Here is a 17,154-nt window from a genome sequence, read left to right as displayed (position 1 = left end):
ATTATAAACCGAAGGATAGCAGCAGTTCGTTTATTATTGATCCGCAGTGCAGGATCGCTTCAACGTTTAGCCTACTTCCACTTTCGCTTTTTCTTGCCTAGAAGGTAAGAAAGATATGAGGGCTACCAAGGTGGAAAATTTGTCAATTTGTCTTTGGGAATCTTTGCTAACTGTGGTTCACGAGCAGGGTATTATTGCAAGTCGATGTAAATTAGCCATGTATTTGGAAAGTTTGACTCTCATTCTTTAACTTTAAATTAATATCAAATATCATTATCATTAAAAGATTATAAAAAATTAATAAAGTATCCGCCAAATAATCTCATCAAATGCAGCTATTAATATTATAACTTTTAACCCTCGCGTTCGGCTCAGTTTATATACTTTCCGGTCCTGAAATACAATGATTTTTAAGTTACTTTTAGTTTAGTATTTGAGTAATTTTTTCACCACTAAATATCAAAAATTATAAGTATGATATGAAATGCAACGTTAAAGCATCAATCTACTGGTTATCATATTAAAAAGTAGGCGTTACTATCTTCCTTCAACGAATTTTTCTATACATATAATTTGCGAAATTCCCCGCAGTGGACAGATCGTTAAGACACGGTTCCCAGCAGATCACCGAAGTCAAGCATCACTAGCTGCGGTCAGTGTGCGGGTGGGTGACCACTTGAATCAGTCTGCGTAGGGACCGAGAGTGTGCGGTATTGGTCCTCGTTAAACTGTTCTACCGTAAAGTGCTCGACTTCGCGTGCAGGTCGTCGAGCTACCGAAGAGGGGGTGCCATCCTTCCTGCAGAGGATCAAAATTGTGATGGCATGTCTTCGGATCATCATGAGGGATGTTTCCTAGACCGTCGCAAATAGCCCATTGTGCGACGTAAATGAACTACAAGAAGAACACGAAATTCCCGAACCCTCTAGTGCCACCTAGTAGCGAAAATAAGTAACAGATGATGGCTTTTGATGATGGTCGTACATGGGGAAATGGCGGGATCCGCATTGAAATCAGGGGAAAAATTTCCTCGCCCGCGATTTTCATGTGACCCGTAGTGGGGGACGAAACAGATATCCCGCTCAAATCGCGGGAGCCGTACGCGGAGGGTTAACTAAACAAGGAAATTAATAAATAAAGTATCCGCCTAATGATCTCCTCAAATGCAGCTATTAATATTATCACTTTTATCTTAACAAGGAAATGCGTGATAAGGAAATCAATAGTAGAACAATTTAAATGTAGGGCTACTCAAACTTTCACAAAATGTCTCATATTATATTCACATTATTGGCGGTTTTAGCGGCACCTATAATCTCAAGTGACTAAGACAAATAAATTTTGTTTACAAATGTTCCACGTATGACTGGTAGCATATGGAGCTGTTTTTGGAAAGTTTGACACTCATTCTTTAATTTGAAATTAATATCAGAAATCTATAACAAAAAATTGTAAAAAAATGATAAAGTGTCTGCCAAATGATCTCCTCAAATGCAGCTATTAATGATATAACTTTTAACTAAACAAGGAACACGTCATTGGGAAATCGAAAGTAGAACCCTTTAAATGTAGAGCTACGCAGACTAACAAACTGCCTCATATTATTTTTGTATTATTGGCGGTTTTAGCGCCACATACCATCTCAAGCTACTATGACAAAATAATTTTTTCTTTGCAAATATTCTATAAATGATAAGCAGCATATGTAGGTGTTTTTGGAAAGTTTGACGCTCATTCTTTAACTTGAAATTAATAGCAAAAATCTATCTCATGCTAAAAGATTATAAAAAATTAATAAAGTGTCCGCCAAATGATCTCCTCAAATGCATTTATTAATGATATAACTTTTAAGAAAACAAGGAAATACCTGATAGGGAACTCGAGAGTAGAACCCTTTGTTGTTGTTTTTTAGTTCATTTACGTTGCACTAGAGCTGCACAATGGGCTATTGGAGACGGTCTGGGAAACATCCTTGAGGATGATCCGAAGACAAGCCATCACAATTTTGATCCTCTGTAGAGAATGGTACCCCCCGCTTCGGTAGCCCAACGACCTGCACGCGAAGTCGAGAACTTTGCGGTATAACGGTAGAACAGTTTAACGAGGATCAATACCACACACTCTCGGTCCTACGCAGACTGATCCAAGTAGTCATACGCTCGAACACTGACCACAGCCAGTGATGCTTGATTTCGGTGATCTGTTGGGAACCATGTTTTAACGATCAGTCCTCGGCAGGACGGTAGAAACCTTTAATTGTAGAGCTGCGCAGACTTTAACAAACTGCTTCATATTATCTTTGCATTATTGGTGGTTAAAGTGCCACCTACCATCTCAAGTGACTAGGACAAAAAAATTTCTTTTTTGAAAATGTTCTGTAAATGTTTGGTAGCATATAGATGTGTTTTTGGAAAGTTTGACGCCCATTCTTTAACTTGAAATTAATATCAAATATCTATCTCATACCAAAAAATTATAAAAAAATTGATAAAGTGTCTGCCGAATGATCTCCTCAAATACAACTTTTAATACTATAACTTTTAGCTAAACAATGAAATAAATGATAGGGAAATCGAGAGTAGAACCTTTTAAATGAAGGGCTCCGCAGACTTTAACAAACTGCCTCATATTATTTTTGCATTATTTGTTTTTTTTAGTGCCACTTATCATCTCAAGTGACGAGGACAAAAAAATTTTTTTTTCAAATGTTCTATAAATGATTGGCAGCATATGTTGTTGTTTTTGGAAAGTTTGACGCTCATTCTTTAACTTGAAATTAATTTAAAAAGTCTATTCCTTTCCAAAAACACCTCCTGTTTCTGCAAAACATTTATAAGACATTTGCAATAAAATTTTATTTTGTCCTAGTCACTTCAGATGATAGATGGCACTAAAACAGCAAATAATGCAAAAAATAATATGAGGCAGTTTGTTAAAGTCTGCGTAGCAATACATTTAAAGGTTCTACTCTCAATTTTCCTATCACGCACTTCCCTGTTTAGTTAAAAGTGATAATATTAATAGCTGCATTTGAGGAGTTCATTTGGCGAACAGTTTATTAATTTTTTATAATATTTTGTTATGAGATAGTTTTTTGATATTAATTTCAGGTTAAAGAATGAGCATTAAACTTTCCACAAACACCTACATATGCTGCCAATCATTTATAGAGCATTTGCACAAAATAATAATAATAATATTTTGACCTAGTCACTTGAGATGGTAGGTGGAGCTAAAACTGCCAATAATGCAAATATAGTATGAGGCAGTTTGTTAAGGTCAGCGTAGCCCTACATTTAAAGGGTTCTACTCTCGATTTGCCTATCACGCATTTTCTCGTTTAGTTAATAACAATAATATGTCTGTCATATTATTAATAATAATAATATGTCTATGCGACTGTCTGGGAAACATCCCAGAGGTTGATCCGAAGACATATTTGAAACATGCATGTATGTTAAGAAATATTTATAGAAATTCTGCGAGAAATCTATCTAGTCTAAAACACGCTAAGTTCAGAGCATTTTATTATTATTTATATAATTATTTAATATTTTTCTTTTTTTTCACTTAAAAATCATTATTCGACCACTAATCGTATTTTTTGACATCATTTTTGACCGGAATTCGGACAATATACTAAAAGATCGGTGTAATAGGAATATGCTTTATACAGAGAAGTGTAGGTACAAAAGTATATTGGTACTAAAGTATACTGGTGCAAAACATACAAATATATATAAATAGTTCTTTAAGATGATAAAGGTTTACTTTACAATACAAAAGTATACAAGTAGTTCTTTTTTTCATAATATTAAAACAATTTCTTTTAAATATATTTCAATTGTAGAATACTCGTTGAAAATCTTTCTTCATTTTCATATTTATAGTTAATATTAAATGTGCTTAATAGATTTGAAATTTATAACTTTCACTTAAAACATTTTTGAAAATTCCTCTGAATTTAAATTAGATTCTATTTTTAATTTCATAAACAAAAAAAATAGAGTTCATTATTATATTTCTTAGGCATTTTGCAGTACGAATATTATGCTGCAAATAAAATTTGCTTCCTTTCTAAATCTACCTCATAAACTGTTTTTTCTTCCACTCTAGCATTATGTTAAATAATTAAAGTTTCATGGATAAACTGGTTTTTGTTTCTCTGTAAGACTTTGTTAAGTAATTGAAGTTACTTAAGTTGGACATTTAAAACCTTATTATTCAATTTATCAGATGGGATTCAATATATGAAGAATCCTTTCGAAATAATTTTCAAATTGCACATCATAATAATTTTCTTCACTTTCTTAAAGTCATGAAAAATATTTTTTTTTCTTTCTTTGAGCGAAAAACCGTCATTTGCGTATCTTAGCAACTATCTTTACAAGAGTAATAAAATTTTCGGTTTTTCGTATGATGAATCTAGAAATATTTTTATAGCGTTCTAAACTCAGATTGTTAAACTGAAGGCGATATAGATGAAATACTAAATAAGCGAAATGAATGAGTTACACACATTTGCATTTTTTCTCTTGATGTTAAGTATGTAGCATTTAATAAGGATAATTATTTTATATTTTAGTTTGATTTAAATAGCGACTAACTCGAATTTAAGATTTGTTCTATTCAAAAAGAAGAAGCTAATTAATTATAAAGAAATAAGATCAAAGCTTATTTCTTTATATTTATAAGTTTATCTCTTTATGTTTATAAGCTTATCTTTTTACATTTATAAGCTTATTTCTTTATATTTATAGACATATCTTTTTACATTTATAAGCTTATTTCTTTATATTTTGAAGTAGTTTTTATTAACTTATGAGCAACTATATGTGCACTATACGTAGTAATTTAAGTAAAGGATGAATTTAATTAGTTATAAAGAAATAAGATCGAAGATTATTTCTTTATATTTATAAGCTTACTTCTTTATATTTATAAGCATATCTCTTCATATCGCATATTTTAGCATTTATAAACTTATTTCTTTATATTAATAAGCTTATTTCTCTACATTTTAAAGTAGTTTGTACTAACTTATGAACAACTCTATGTGCAGTACGCGTAGTAATTTATACTTTATGTATTCTTTCTATATTTAAATAGCATAAAAATATTTTTTAAACAATCAAAATTAATTTCTTGTTAAAAGTTAAACTGAAAAACATATCTACAGCTTTGATGTTTTGATATATTCTGAGTACTAATATTTAAATTGAATAATGTGTTTGAAATATCTATTTTAAGAATTTATGTTAGCGCTCAGTTTACAGAACATGTTGAAAAGTGTGCATTATTTTAAATTTTGTTTCTTAATATTATTATTTTTTATGAAAAAATAATGCTGAAATTAGTTTTTAAATTTCATCCATTAGTGTTTTTTCTAGTGTTAAGCTCGTAATATCTGCTTTAGTTTAATCTTCAATTCTTCATATTTTAGCTTGGTGAAAATAGCTAAACAAGCATGAGTTTTTTCGATGCTTTTGTTCGAAAAGTTTAAGTTTAATTAGTATAAAAGAACCCGACAGAAGTTTGAAAATCCTAAAACGTTTTTCAAGCAATCATATTAAATTTTTTCAATAAAAATTTAAACTGAACAAGATATCTTTGTGGCCTGAAATACCACTTTCTAAATGCGATAATTGTTTCGACATTTTGGTTCAGAACTCATAGCTAGTACAGTGTTTATAGTTGAGGTTAACAAGTGAAAATTTCTAAGCATAAATAATTTTTTTGAAATATTTGCTTCAGGATTTATAGTTAGTACATTGCTTACAGTTGAAGTTAAAAACTGTAAATTTCTGAAATTTTTTTTCAATATTCCTATCCTCCATTTCAAAAATGCTAAAATTCGCTTTTAAATTTTGTACATCTTTCAACTGATTGTTTAAAAACAAAATGTTATCTGAAACAAAATTTTATCTTTCACGTTTGATCACGTTTAAAAGTACTCTTTTTAATAACAACAGGGAATTCTTTTTTCTGTTTCATCAGATTTTTAGACGGATCTTAGATATTTTCATATCGCTGATATCAATTCTGTATTCAGTTTCTCTCGACAAGCTACAGTTTTTAAGCAATTTAATAATATATTCCTTATCCGATCTTTTTAAAATTTACTGGCATGAGTACTAAGGGACACCACTTCTCTGCTAAGTAGGGAGTGGTAGCAAGGAGATGATTGTACAATTCCGTTTTAAATGCGATATCATAAGGTCAAAGGAGCAAATCTAACTTGCATATTCAGACAAGAATAAACTAAAGAAAAATACCATTTTGAAAAAATTCTGCGACCTTTGGGACAAAATCGATCTCAGATTTGAAGTCCTCACTCCTGAATTAAATAAGATCAAGTACTTGCTTTAATTCAGCAAGAAATTTGTTCCCTAGTGCAGTGTTTCCCAAAGTGTGGTACGCGTACCCCCAGGGGTACGGGAGCAGTTTAACGGGGGTACGCGTTCTTTTGCGAATTATCTGGCAATAAACAAAAATTTCAAAATTTTTCATTTAAAAGCAAAGCTAGCCATGAATATTTACGATTACGTATTTTTCTATTGGCTATTTTTTGCAGAGTTAACAGTTAATAATTAGTGGTGTCAACAGCCAGTTGTGATTTTTAACTTTTGTGCAATTTTTTTATAGTACAAGGTGCATTCATTTTTTTATTAGTGGTACACAGCGTTACGAAAAATTTAGAAAGGGTACACAAAAGTAATAAGTTTGGGAAACACTGCCCTAGTGTAATGTTAGTGCACTGGGGAACAAGAGCAATAATAGCCGTTCAAAATTTTCTTTCCAAAACTCACTCTAGGCATAAAACAACAACACAATAATTTAATAAAATGCTAATAAGAATGATTTTTGGACCCATTAAAAATAAACTACGCATTGGGTTAAAGGTTTAGGTAAAAAGTTATTTCTTCGTCATAAGTCAATATTTTTTGTTTTAAAAATTCAATCATAAAATTTTTGTTATTAAATCTTAAGGTGTATCTACTGTACATTGTCAACAGCAAGCTCCTTATGATTTTGGAGAACAAACAAGAGGAGAGAGAGAAGGTAATATTTAGTAAGAATATTTTTCTGCAAATTATGTGTTTTTTAGTATTTTTTCATTATCTTATTTAAATTGCTTCAGTTATTTAATATTTTGGAAAAAAATGGACATAAATCACAAGTGAATAACCTATTTTTAATTATATGTCTGAGACATAATTATCTGTTATTTTAAATAATATCAGTTTTTTTAAAATAAACTGGTATTTTTAATAATACCAGAGTCATTACTTTACAGTACGGTAATTTTACCAGAATTTTTTTCTCTTTGTTTTCCGATTTATCCTTGGATTTTTTTTTCATACGGCAGTTAAAGAAAAGAATCATAAATTTTTACAAAAGCTTTTACTGATTTAAAACTATTTAGGCTTTCTTTGCTTGGTACTTTTCATTTTGATTACATGATTTTTGTTTTATTTAATATGTTTTCATATGTTTCATTTGCTTCGTATGTTTTCATATGTTTCACACATTTCATATGTTTCGAAATGCTAAAACCATTAGTGTATTTATTATTTCATAAATTTAAACATAATATTTTATGAAATTTTTTCACTTTATGATAATTTAAAAATTATAATTTTACGTAGCAATGTATGTGAATATGATGATATAAAGAATACTCGTTAATTCTTATTTTAATGTTTAAATTCATATTAATTTTCATTTTTAAATTTGTAATTACTTTATTTTTTTGAAATTTTCTACTTTTAATAAAAATGTTGATGATTTCGCCCTTCTACGCAGACAAAAAATTCCTGGCAAAATCATCAAACTATATGGTAAATACATTTCTGGTAAAAATATCATAATTTTGGATAATAAACCCCAAATATACGATATTTAAACCATTTATTTGGCTATTTTTCTGTTCATACGGTAACGGTTTACAGGAAATTTTGGTTTTCAAAATTATAGTTCTTATTACCCCACATTTATTGAAAAGTACCGAATTGATAGTAAATAACTATAACCAAATGAATGGTTTTTATGCCATGTTCGAAGGTATCATGATGAAATTACCAAAATTTAATACATTTACCAAATTTCCATATAAATTAATTTCCATATAAATTTATCCATATATATTAAGTCATATTTTTTGTTAATTTTAACAAATTCATTACCCAAGTGCTTCGGTCAAAATTACCCAGCATTTTGATATTTTTACGGAAATAGAAACAAGGTAATTTTTACCTTATTCTAGTAATTTTACTATACTGTTTTTCTCAGTGCAAGTATAAATTTTCAATAAGGTTCTTAGTCATTTTAATTATTTTGAATCAATATTTCATTAAATATTTCAAATAAATATATGCATAAATTGATACGAACGTTTTCCAGAAAATGTAAAAATTAAAGAATTAACAATAACTATATAAAAACTCACTAACGAATAAGTCTATGAGAAGTTTAATACTATTAAACATTTAAAAATAAAAGTTTAATTAGTTAAAACTTTAATAAGTTAATCAGAATAATACTTAATGAAAGTTTATTAAAAATAGGTGCATGAGAGGTTTTTTTTTCAGTACCATTAAATAAGTCATATGAACCAAAAAAATATCAGAAATTTTTTCGTATTAGTAGCTAAACTTTTTACCCGAAGCATTAAGAATTTCAAATAAATCTATGCATAAATCGATATAAAAGTCTTTCAGAAAATGCAAAATTTAATGAATAACTGATTAACATATTAATAATATTACATAAAAAGTTCATTAACAAATAGGCCTATGAGAAGTTTTGTTTCAGTACCATTAAATAAGTTACATGAACCAAAAAGAATATCAAATATTTTTTCGCATCAGTGGCTAATCTTTTTGTCCAAAGCTGAGTCCGTTTCATCCTAAGAGATAAAATACTTCCACATTTCACCACAATTCTTCTAGCCATTTATTTTTTTTTTTTTTACCTTTTCCAGGTGAAATAATCTTACGCATTATTGGATTGAGCAGGAAAAGGGGGAAAAAAAATCTATTTCTTTGTAGCAGGCTTAGAGATTATTTATCTGATAAATTAATAAGCTCATAAAGATCGTGTAATGCCAGATATTCATCAGAGAATATTAATTAAATTTTTTTACTAAAGACTCTGAGAGAGAAATTTTGCAAATATTGCGTTAGTTTTTGATAATAGTGAAATAGAAGTGGTTATAATATTCGATACGATTTCTCTCAATTCAACTAAAATACATTGACTAATATGAAATATTATTACTTGTTTTTAACTTATATTAAATGTAACTCAAACAGATGGTATACGTAATGTAATTATATATTTTTATATTAATAGTATTAACTAACTATTAGAAAGCATAATGGTTATTGTATATATTAAGAGGAATGCGATATACTGGGTGCCCCAAAAATGACTAAAGATTTAAAAAAATGGAAGGAGGTAAAAAAAATACTTACTTCATTCTGCTGAAGAAACCAGATATTTATTCTAATCCAGTTTTTTCGCAATAAGTTTAAAAATAAGTTACAAAGTTTGTCAACAAGTAGTATTACTGACTGGAAAAAACTGTAAAACAGAGTTCACTGCTGTATTGTAAAAGCATATCTGTTAAATTTACGGAAAAAAGCAGTCTGCTGGTCTGCCAATATAAAATCGCTTATTTCAGAGAAATATTATTATATTATATACTGTTATTTAAAGGCTGATGCCTGCTTATTAAGTATATTATTATTACTTTTAAGTTATTATTTGTTTAGTACTGTTATTATAAGAAATTCCAATATTTTACAAGTGAATAAATAAAATAGCTTAAATAATAATGGTGCAATTGGAAAATAACTATGTCACCATTGTGGTTGGTGAAAAGCCGAGAAAAACATTCGTATGACCAATCGACGCTAGGAATCGACCCTAGGTCACCTCAGTGGGAGGCGCGTGCCCTGCCCCCTGAACTACCGCAGCGATTGTGTTTTAATGTGACGAAAACTGTTAACTGTTAAACTGTTAAAAGTCTTACTTATCGCGATAATATTTAATAGTAAAAACGCTTAAAACTATTGTGTGGCTCACCCATATGAAAGAGTCTGGCAACTTAACTTATCTAGAAATTATATCTTAAGAAATATAATAATCAGGTAAAATATGAATTTCACAATAAAGTTATCGTAAAATGGTTTGAAAAAAAAAGATTATCTGGTGGTTCGGAGTTATCGGTGGTTAAGCAAAACTTCATGGCAAAAACTAGAAATTGAACGGACGGTTTTAATCCGTTTATATTTAGGATGAAAAACAGAGAAAAGTCATTTTGACAACAAAACAGCTTTAAACCTTCAAATATACTAAGAAATTCTGCAAAAAGAACTTTAATTTTTTGCAGTATGCACATCAGATCATTTCAAGTTATATATTTTTACGAGTGCTTTTTAATTTTGTCTTCAATCTGCCCCACGAAGCAGTTAGAAATAGTGGTTATTTAAAAAATAGTTTTATAGATATTTTCATTCAGAAGCGCCTTCTGTTGTAGAACTTTATAACGAATTATGAAACTTTGCGAGAATTAACTAGTTTCCTAAGCAAGCCGTGCATTTCTAGTTTCTTTCGTTTTTCTTTGATTGTTTTATCAAATCGTAGACCATTTTTAAGGTACACGTAATTTTTTTTTATCAAGCGACATAATATTTGTTTGAACAATGATAAAGTTAAAGAAAAGAGTTAACTTATAAAAATTACTTTTTATTATTATAAAGGTTTTTCGTCTTTATTTTTCAACTTTTTTTAAAAATATCGATATTTAGCTGGTTTTGATATCAAAAGACTTAAGTAACTTTTTCTTAGCCGTTGTTTAATTACTGGAAAGGACAACTAATAATTAAAGTAACAATTAAAATGTTTACAATTAATATTTTTAGGGGAGCTTTCTCCAGTAGCGATAGCAGGTGTTGCTTTTTTGGCTGTGGCTGTAGTTGCTGGACTTGGTGTTACAATTCTCTTTTGTTACTACGTTCATAGAAAACAAAGACAAGAACTGTATGCGGCTGGTGCATTTCTGGCTTCAAACACTATTAGAAAGTAATGTCAAATTAAAATGTTCTAACAAGCTGTGCTGGTTGAGTCAAGGGGATACGAATGTGCCGATTAATCACGGTACATTCGTACCTCCTTGACTCAAACTTCAAGCATGATATTTTACTGAATTGAAATTTGTAGATTAAAGTAGACGATTGTATACTTTTAGTAAGAAAAATGATATTTGAATGAACGAATATCTGTAGTTTACTCTTTATTTTATTTATTAATAAAATGGAAATTGATTCAAATTATGAAGTTGGAGTATTTTATTTTTTTCCAACAGCTTATGTTATTTAAAATCACATTTAAAAAGAAAGCAAATATTAATTTCTCATAGTGGCTCTTTCTGAATACCCAAAATAGCCGTGAACACCAGTAAATTTTTTGTGGCCGAGGAACTAAAAGTACAAAGTTACAAAATTTAAAAGTAATTATTTATACACTATGTGGCCAGAAATATCCAGATATCCAGTGGTATGGCCATAAAGTTTTAAATACTGAAAATAAATTTTTAAAGTATCTGAATGAAAACAAATAATGAGAAGATAACTTAGGATTTCGGAATGGTGAGATTAGCTTCCAATAATTTGTTTGCATTTTGATATTTCGATTTTTTTTTCAGCAATTGAAATTTCATTGCTTACTCAAAGTTTGCCTGTACTTACTTTTTCTTTCTTTTAAATTTTAAATTAGTAATAGAGGTGAAAGAAAATTTGCGATGAAAAGTTTCTCCCATGGTATGGCGTCCTCTCAATGCCTTTTAATATTTTGGGGGCATTTATGCACTTTCATTGCATACTTAACAACTAATTATTCGTGCATATAATTACCGTATAATGCTGATTATATAGATTTATTAAGGCTCAAGGCAGATCCGGTAATAAAAAAGCTCAGCTCATTGAGCAATTTTTTTTGACGGTTGGCAGTTTAGAATTAGGGTTGACAATTGTTCGTGTTCCCCTTTACTGTTGCTTTTGTATTCTTTGGCATAGATCTCGCACTGAGCCTACTTTTATAAGCAATTAAGATGAATTCCTTGACATAACTTTCGGATAGAAATAAATTTTTAAGTTCCCAAATTAAATTTCCTGCATTTTCATTCGATGCCTTTCATCCTCTTTCCAAAGACATCAAGGGACAAACTAAGTAATTTTTCCACCACTTTCCAAGAATCTTAATAAGAAGACGAATTTGCGACAGGAAAACAATGTGAATCGATTCTGTCAGTCAATTGCTCAATTAACAGGATCGATTAGGAATATGCATAGTTCTTGATTTATCCAGTTAATTGGACAATTCGGTTAAACGGAGTTTGAATAATCGGTGTTCCTCTGTAGTATATTTTTATTCATATACTAATAAGAAATATCTGATATTAATAAAAAATAATTAATATTTATAAAAACTTAAAGTTAATGCTATATTACAAAGCATGATTACACTATGTTAGTTCGTACTTCAAGCTTATATTTCTTCCAATAACTTAAGAGAATACCCTTGCATTAACTTCAATAATCAATAAGGATGTAAAAAGTAATGCAGTAAAAAATAAAAAAGTGCATCCCATTAACAAATTTAATAATTGATAATAGAACCTGCATGCATAACTTGTTAATATCAATATTAATGATTGTTAATGATTGTAAATATTAATAATTATTTTTTTTAAAAAATAAATACACAATAAAATAAAAGACACACAAAAAAAACATTGAAACAAATAACAAATATACAAACAATCCTACACACAAACATGTGTAAAAATATTCAAACAGCTTTTCGAAGTTTGATATGCATTTCTTCTATATTTTACTTAAGTACTAGTAAATATCTTGAAGTTTAGCCATAATATTAGAAATCTTAACTCTTACTATTGCATCTACTTAATTTACATCTATCTAATAATTAGACACGCATTACATTCATGATTTTTTTTATAAATTTGAAATAACACTTTATTAACAAAATAAAATTTTCGGCTCAGTAAGCAACATAATTAGCGAGTGTTTTTTCCATGTTCAATTAAAAAGTATGAATTTTCGATGCATGTTCTGATTTTTTTTGGCTAGTTTTGAATATTGCTATTTTTTTAGTTTAATTGTAGTTTTTTTATTTTTTGTTTGTTTGTAAATTTTCATCAAAAATGTTGATTATACTTTATTGGTTGTATTTTTAAAAGTCAATATACAGTGTCAGTTTAAATTTATACTAGTTTTAATGTTAATTGAAGTTAAAATCAAAATGCATGTAACAGTTTTTAATACCTTTTTTAAGCTTTAAGATAAAATTATTATTTTAAGCATTCTATGTTGCTATAATGTCGCATCATATTAAATTGTGAAAGTTTTCATTATTTAATGTTATGAATTATAGGAAAAATTTGATTAAGTGTTATATGGATTCTTCAAGTTAAGTACTAAAAAATTAGTTGAAGAAAAATTGATTTTTCTGATATTTCAAAAAATAATCACGTATATTGTTCACTGATTTTAGAAAATTAAATAAATTTTAAAATACTTACAAAGTTCTTTCTAAAATCAAATGTAATAGCCTCTAAGCGACATTTTTATTTAATATATATACAGCGGCCTAGGCCAATAGGCCCATACGCCAAATACAATGAATCATTTAAAAGGTCAACAGACCCTTATATAAATAAAATACAAAAATTATATGTATATATACAATACAAAACTTATTAACCCTCATATAAATAGAATACAAAAATTATATATATATATAATACAAAAATTGTGAACCCTGAGACAACCAGTAAAAACTGAGTGAGCTGTGAGCCAGAGCTGGTGGAACCCTTAATACAAGACAAAAAATCTAACAATTTACCAAAAACCGCCGTAAATACAGCTCATAAAACCGGCAAAAGGTGAAAGGATAAAATGACATAAATGAATATAGTGCTAAAATTGAAAAGTTAAAACTAAGACAAAATCACAGATGTATACACTTGCCAATAGGGCATTGAAAGGATCCAGCCAATCAAGCCAGCTTGAATCCTGCTGGTGGAACCAAAATAGTGAGGGTGAAGTAGTAACAGGTAGTTAAAATGAAGAACAACAAGTAAAGCAGAGTAAATTCAATTAAAGTACAAAAAAACAGAGGACAAAATACCAATAGATACTAAAAGGTAAGAGTTAAAGGGGGTGTATAACAATCTAAAAACCATGTATAAAATACAATCGCAATGTAAAATACCAAATGTATTAAAATCCAAAGGTTGTAAACAAACCTAAAGCATGTATAAAATGCAAAGTCAAGTTAAAAGTCAAATTAAAACACTAAAATGGCAATGTGGTCCAAAAAAAAGTTTTGGCAAGGTGGTTAGATTAAGCAGGTTAAAATTTTAGTTATTGTCAATTTTGTTTATTAATTCCATTTGTTCCTCAAGAGTAGTTTTAATGATAATCTTGATAATTTCTCTACAAACCTTGTCTGCAAAAATTTGTTGGTCTGTTTTTTGGAAGAAATAATTTTTTCGGAGTGTTCGGTACCGATCACAATAATATAAAAGATGCTCTATGGTTTGTCTTTGGTTACAGTTAGAGCAAGTATCTGATTTATTAAAAAATTTGTTTTGGTGTACTCCGAACACTCCGTGCCCCGTTAGAAATTGGTTAAAATAGAAATTAGTTTGCAACCTTGTAGTTGACGGGGTCTTAATGAATTTAAATGTATGCCTGCCTTTCTCAGAATTTTCCCAATTGGTTTTCCACCTTGTTATTATATATTTTTTTTGCGTTCATTTTTATGAGACATTTTTATGAATTCCGGATCAAATTACGGTATAAAGTATCGGCACCTTGGGTGCATCATCTGTAAAATCTATTTACCGGTAAAATGTTGCACCGTAATTTTTATTTAATTAGAGTGATTCCAGATTTGACGGATATTATTACTGTAAAAATTACCGCATATCAGATTTTTTGTTTCGTAACATGATCCAGTAAATATTGATTTAATTTATACGGATTTAATCCATTTTACCATAAAATCCATTTCTACCACAAAACCCATTTCTACAGTAAAATATTATACTGTTATTTTTACAGTAGTATTTATTTAATTAGAGTGATTCAGTGATTTTATGGCAATTATGACTGTAAAAATTACGGTGTATGTCAGATTTTTTGTTTTGCAACATGTGCTGGTAAAATGGAGTTTACCAGAATTTTTTTACTGGGAAATCGAAATGAATTTTAAGCCAATATTGACTAAATCATCGAAATTCAAATTTTTACAACAAAAATGAATGAAATCTTATCTTTATAAAAATTTTTGAATAATATTTTTATTTCAAATAGGACAAACGTCATGACATTTAAAAAAACCATTTACCTATAGGTCTACATATGACGACTTGCCTATTTAGCTTCATGTCTGAAAACATGTTTTCTCGTTATTTTCTACACTTTTAATTGCTTTATTAATCCCTTTAACCAATTAATCCCTTTAATTTTTTTTAATCCCAAATTTCCGACTCCCGGTGGCTGAGCGGTAGAGCTTCGCGCTGTCGTGGCACAGGACTCTGGTTCGATCCTCGGACCGGGCAAGGTTGACTCTGTCTTTCATCCCTTCAGTGGGTCGATAAATGAGTACCAAGCATGCTTGGGAATTAAACACTGGGGGTTCCGCGTTCGGCTGACCACCTGACCGGAACATCTGCTCCTGCACCCCGGAGCCCAAGGTTAAGAAAACTGATATGGGCACAGTAGGTCTTGGCCTTCTATGGGCTGTCGCGCCGTTGAGTTTAGTTTTTAAACATAATTTCCGGCATAAATGTTCTCTTTATAAGTGCCTAGGAAATAGATAATGCTTTAACATATAAAACTATTATTCTATATTTTTCAGTCAATTTTTTTTAAACCCTTGTATTTTGACCATTTTTGCCGATCGAGTTGCGATATTGGAAGTATATGTACACTTACGTAGGAAGTACATTTGAAATTAATATTATACCTATTAAATAGCTTATTTTCTGGTCTATAAATTGCCCAGTTCATTATTTCTAAGCACAATAGAGCAAGCAATGCTGAAAATAATTATCTGAAAAAAAATTACGCGCTTTCTTTTAAAATGTAATTTTTAATCAATTTTGACTAGTTCTAAAACCTTTACAATTTGTACAGAATTGTTTTGATTGGCACTATGTAAATATCATGAGCCGTGGTGGCTTAGGAGCTAGAGCACTCCCTCCGCAATGAGATGATCCAGATTTGAATCTCAGTGATAGCTGGTCGATATGAATTCTGCACCCGGCTTGCACCGACCAAGGTGCTGACTTAAAATATCTCTAGTAGTAGAGTGATCATGGGTTAGAGGCTGTGGGACTAACTGTGTTAGGTTTTCATGATTTTCATCTCTATCTAACATAAATGCGGGATAGTTCCATCAAACAGTCTAACTCGAAGGCGAGTTTCTCCCAATATTTTATCCAGGAGAGACCTTGTCTTCTAGGTTGCGTTCAAAATTGCTAGGCTACGGAGGGGAACACTGGTAATCGTAAACTTAAATGACCACAGTGTGGACGTAAAGTATCCTCAGTGGTAGACGGATCATGGGTCAGAGTCCTCGTTCCGACAGGCTAACCGTGGGAGGTTTTCATGGTTTTCCTCTCCATGTAACGAAAATGCGTTTTAGTTTCCTCAAAAAGTCCTCCATGAAGGCAAATTTCTTCCAATACTTGATCCAAGAGATTTCTTGTCTTCTGGATTGGGCTCAAAATTCAAGGTTACTGATTTAAAAAATGGGTCCTCGTAAACCCAAAATTGGGTCTGCTACGACGGTTACAAAATAAAAGTAAAAAATCGTAAACTTTAATTTGGGTTGGCTGTTCAACGACTGTTTTGAAATAAAATACATTAATATCATGTTTTATTGTGTCATACATATACAAATGAAAAAATAATCAAAATTTAATATTTTAAAATTTGTTCCTTGAATATATTTCGGTGCCAAATCAATATGAAAGAAAAATATGCCGCATTGTTATTTGTATAAACGAAGAGTATTGACCCACCAATGAAACTTCAAAATAATATTTAAAATTCC

At 29.8% G+C, this 17,154-nt stretch overlaps 1 protein-coding gene across 1 annotated transcript; it reads left to right on the top strand.

The window, feature by feature from the left end:
• Positions 1-4,372: 4,372 nt before the first annotated feature.
• LOC107443624 (uncharacterized) lies at positions 4,373-11,336 on the top strand. The gene is made up of 3 exons (XM_016057559.5): positions 4,373-4,545; positions 6,991-7,062; positions 10,929-11,336. The coding sequence occupies exons 1-3, from the start codon at positions 4,503-4,505 to the stop codon at positions 11,090-11,092; spliced, it is 279 nt and encodes a 92-aa protein (XP_015913045.1). The 5' UTR covers positions 4,373-4,502; the 3' UTR covers positions 11,093-11,336.
• The last annotated feature ends 5,818 nt before the right edge of the window (positions 11,337-17,154 follow it).

Source organism: Parasteatoda tepidariorum, chromosome 12 (genome assembly GCF_982258835.1).
Source record: "Parasteatoda tepidariorum strain Cologne lab strain chromosome 12, Ptep-v5.0, whole genome shotgun sequence".
NCBI classification, from domain to species: Eukaryota; Metazoa; Arthropoda; class Arachnida; order Araneae; family Theridiidae; genus Parasteatoda; species Parasteatoda tepidariorum.
This window is presented reverse-complemented; position numbering and strand designations above follow the sequence as displayed.

Coding starts and splice junctions, on each gene's coding strand:
- LOC107443624 (XM_016057559.5), top strand. CDS start 4,503: ATGAATGAGTTACACACATTTGCATTTTTTCTCTTGATGTTAA. Junction 4,546..6,990: donor ATTTTTTCTCTTGATGTTAA/GTATGTAGCATT, acceptor TTAAATCTTAAG/GTGTATCTACTGTACATTGT. Junction 7,063..10,928: donor AACAAGAGGAGAGAGAGAAG/GTAATATTTAGT, acceptor TAATATTTTTAG/GGGAGCTTTCTCCAGTAGCG.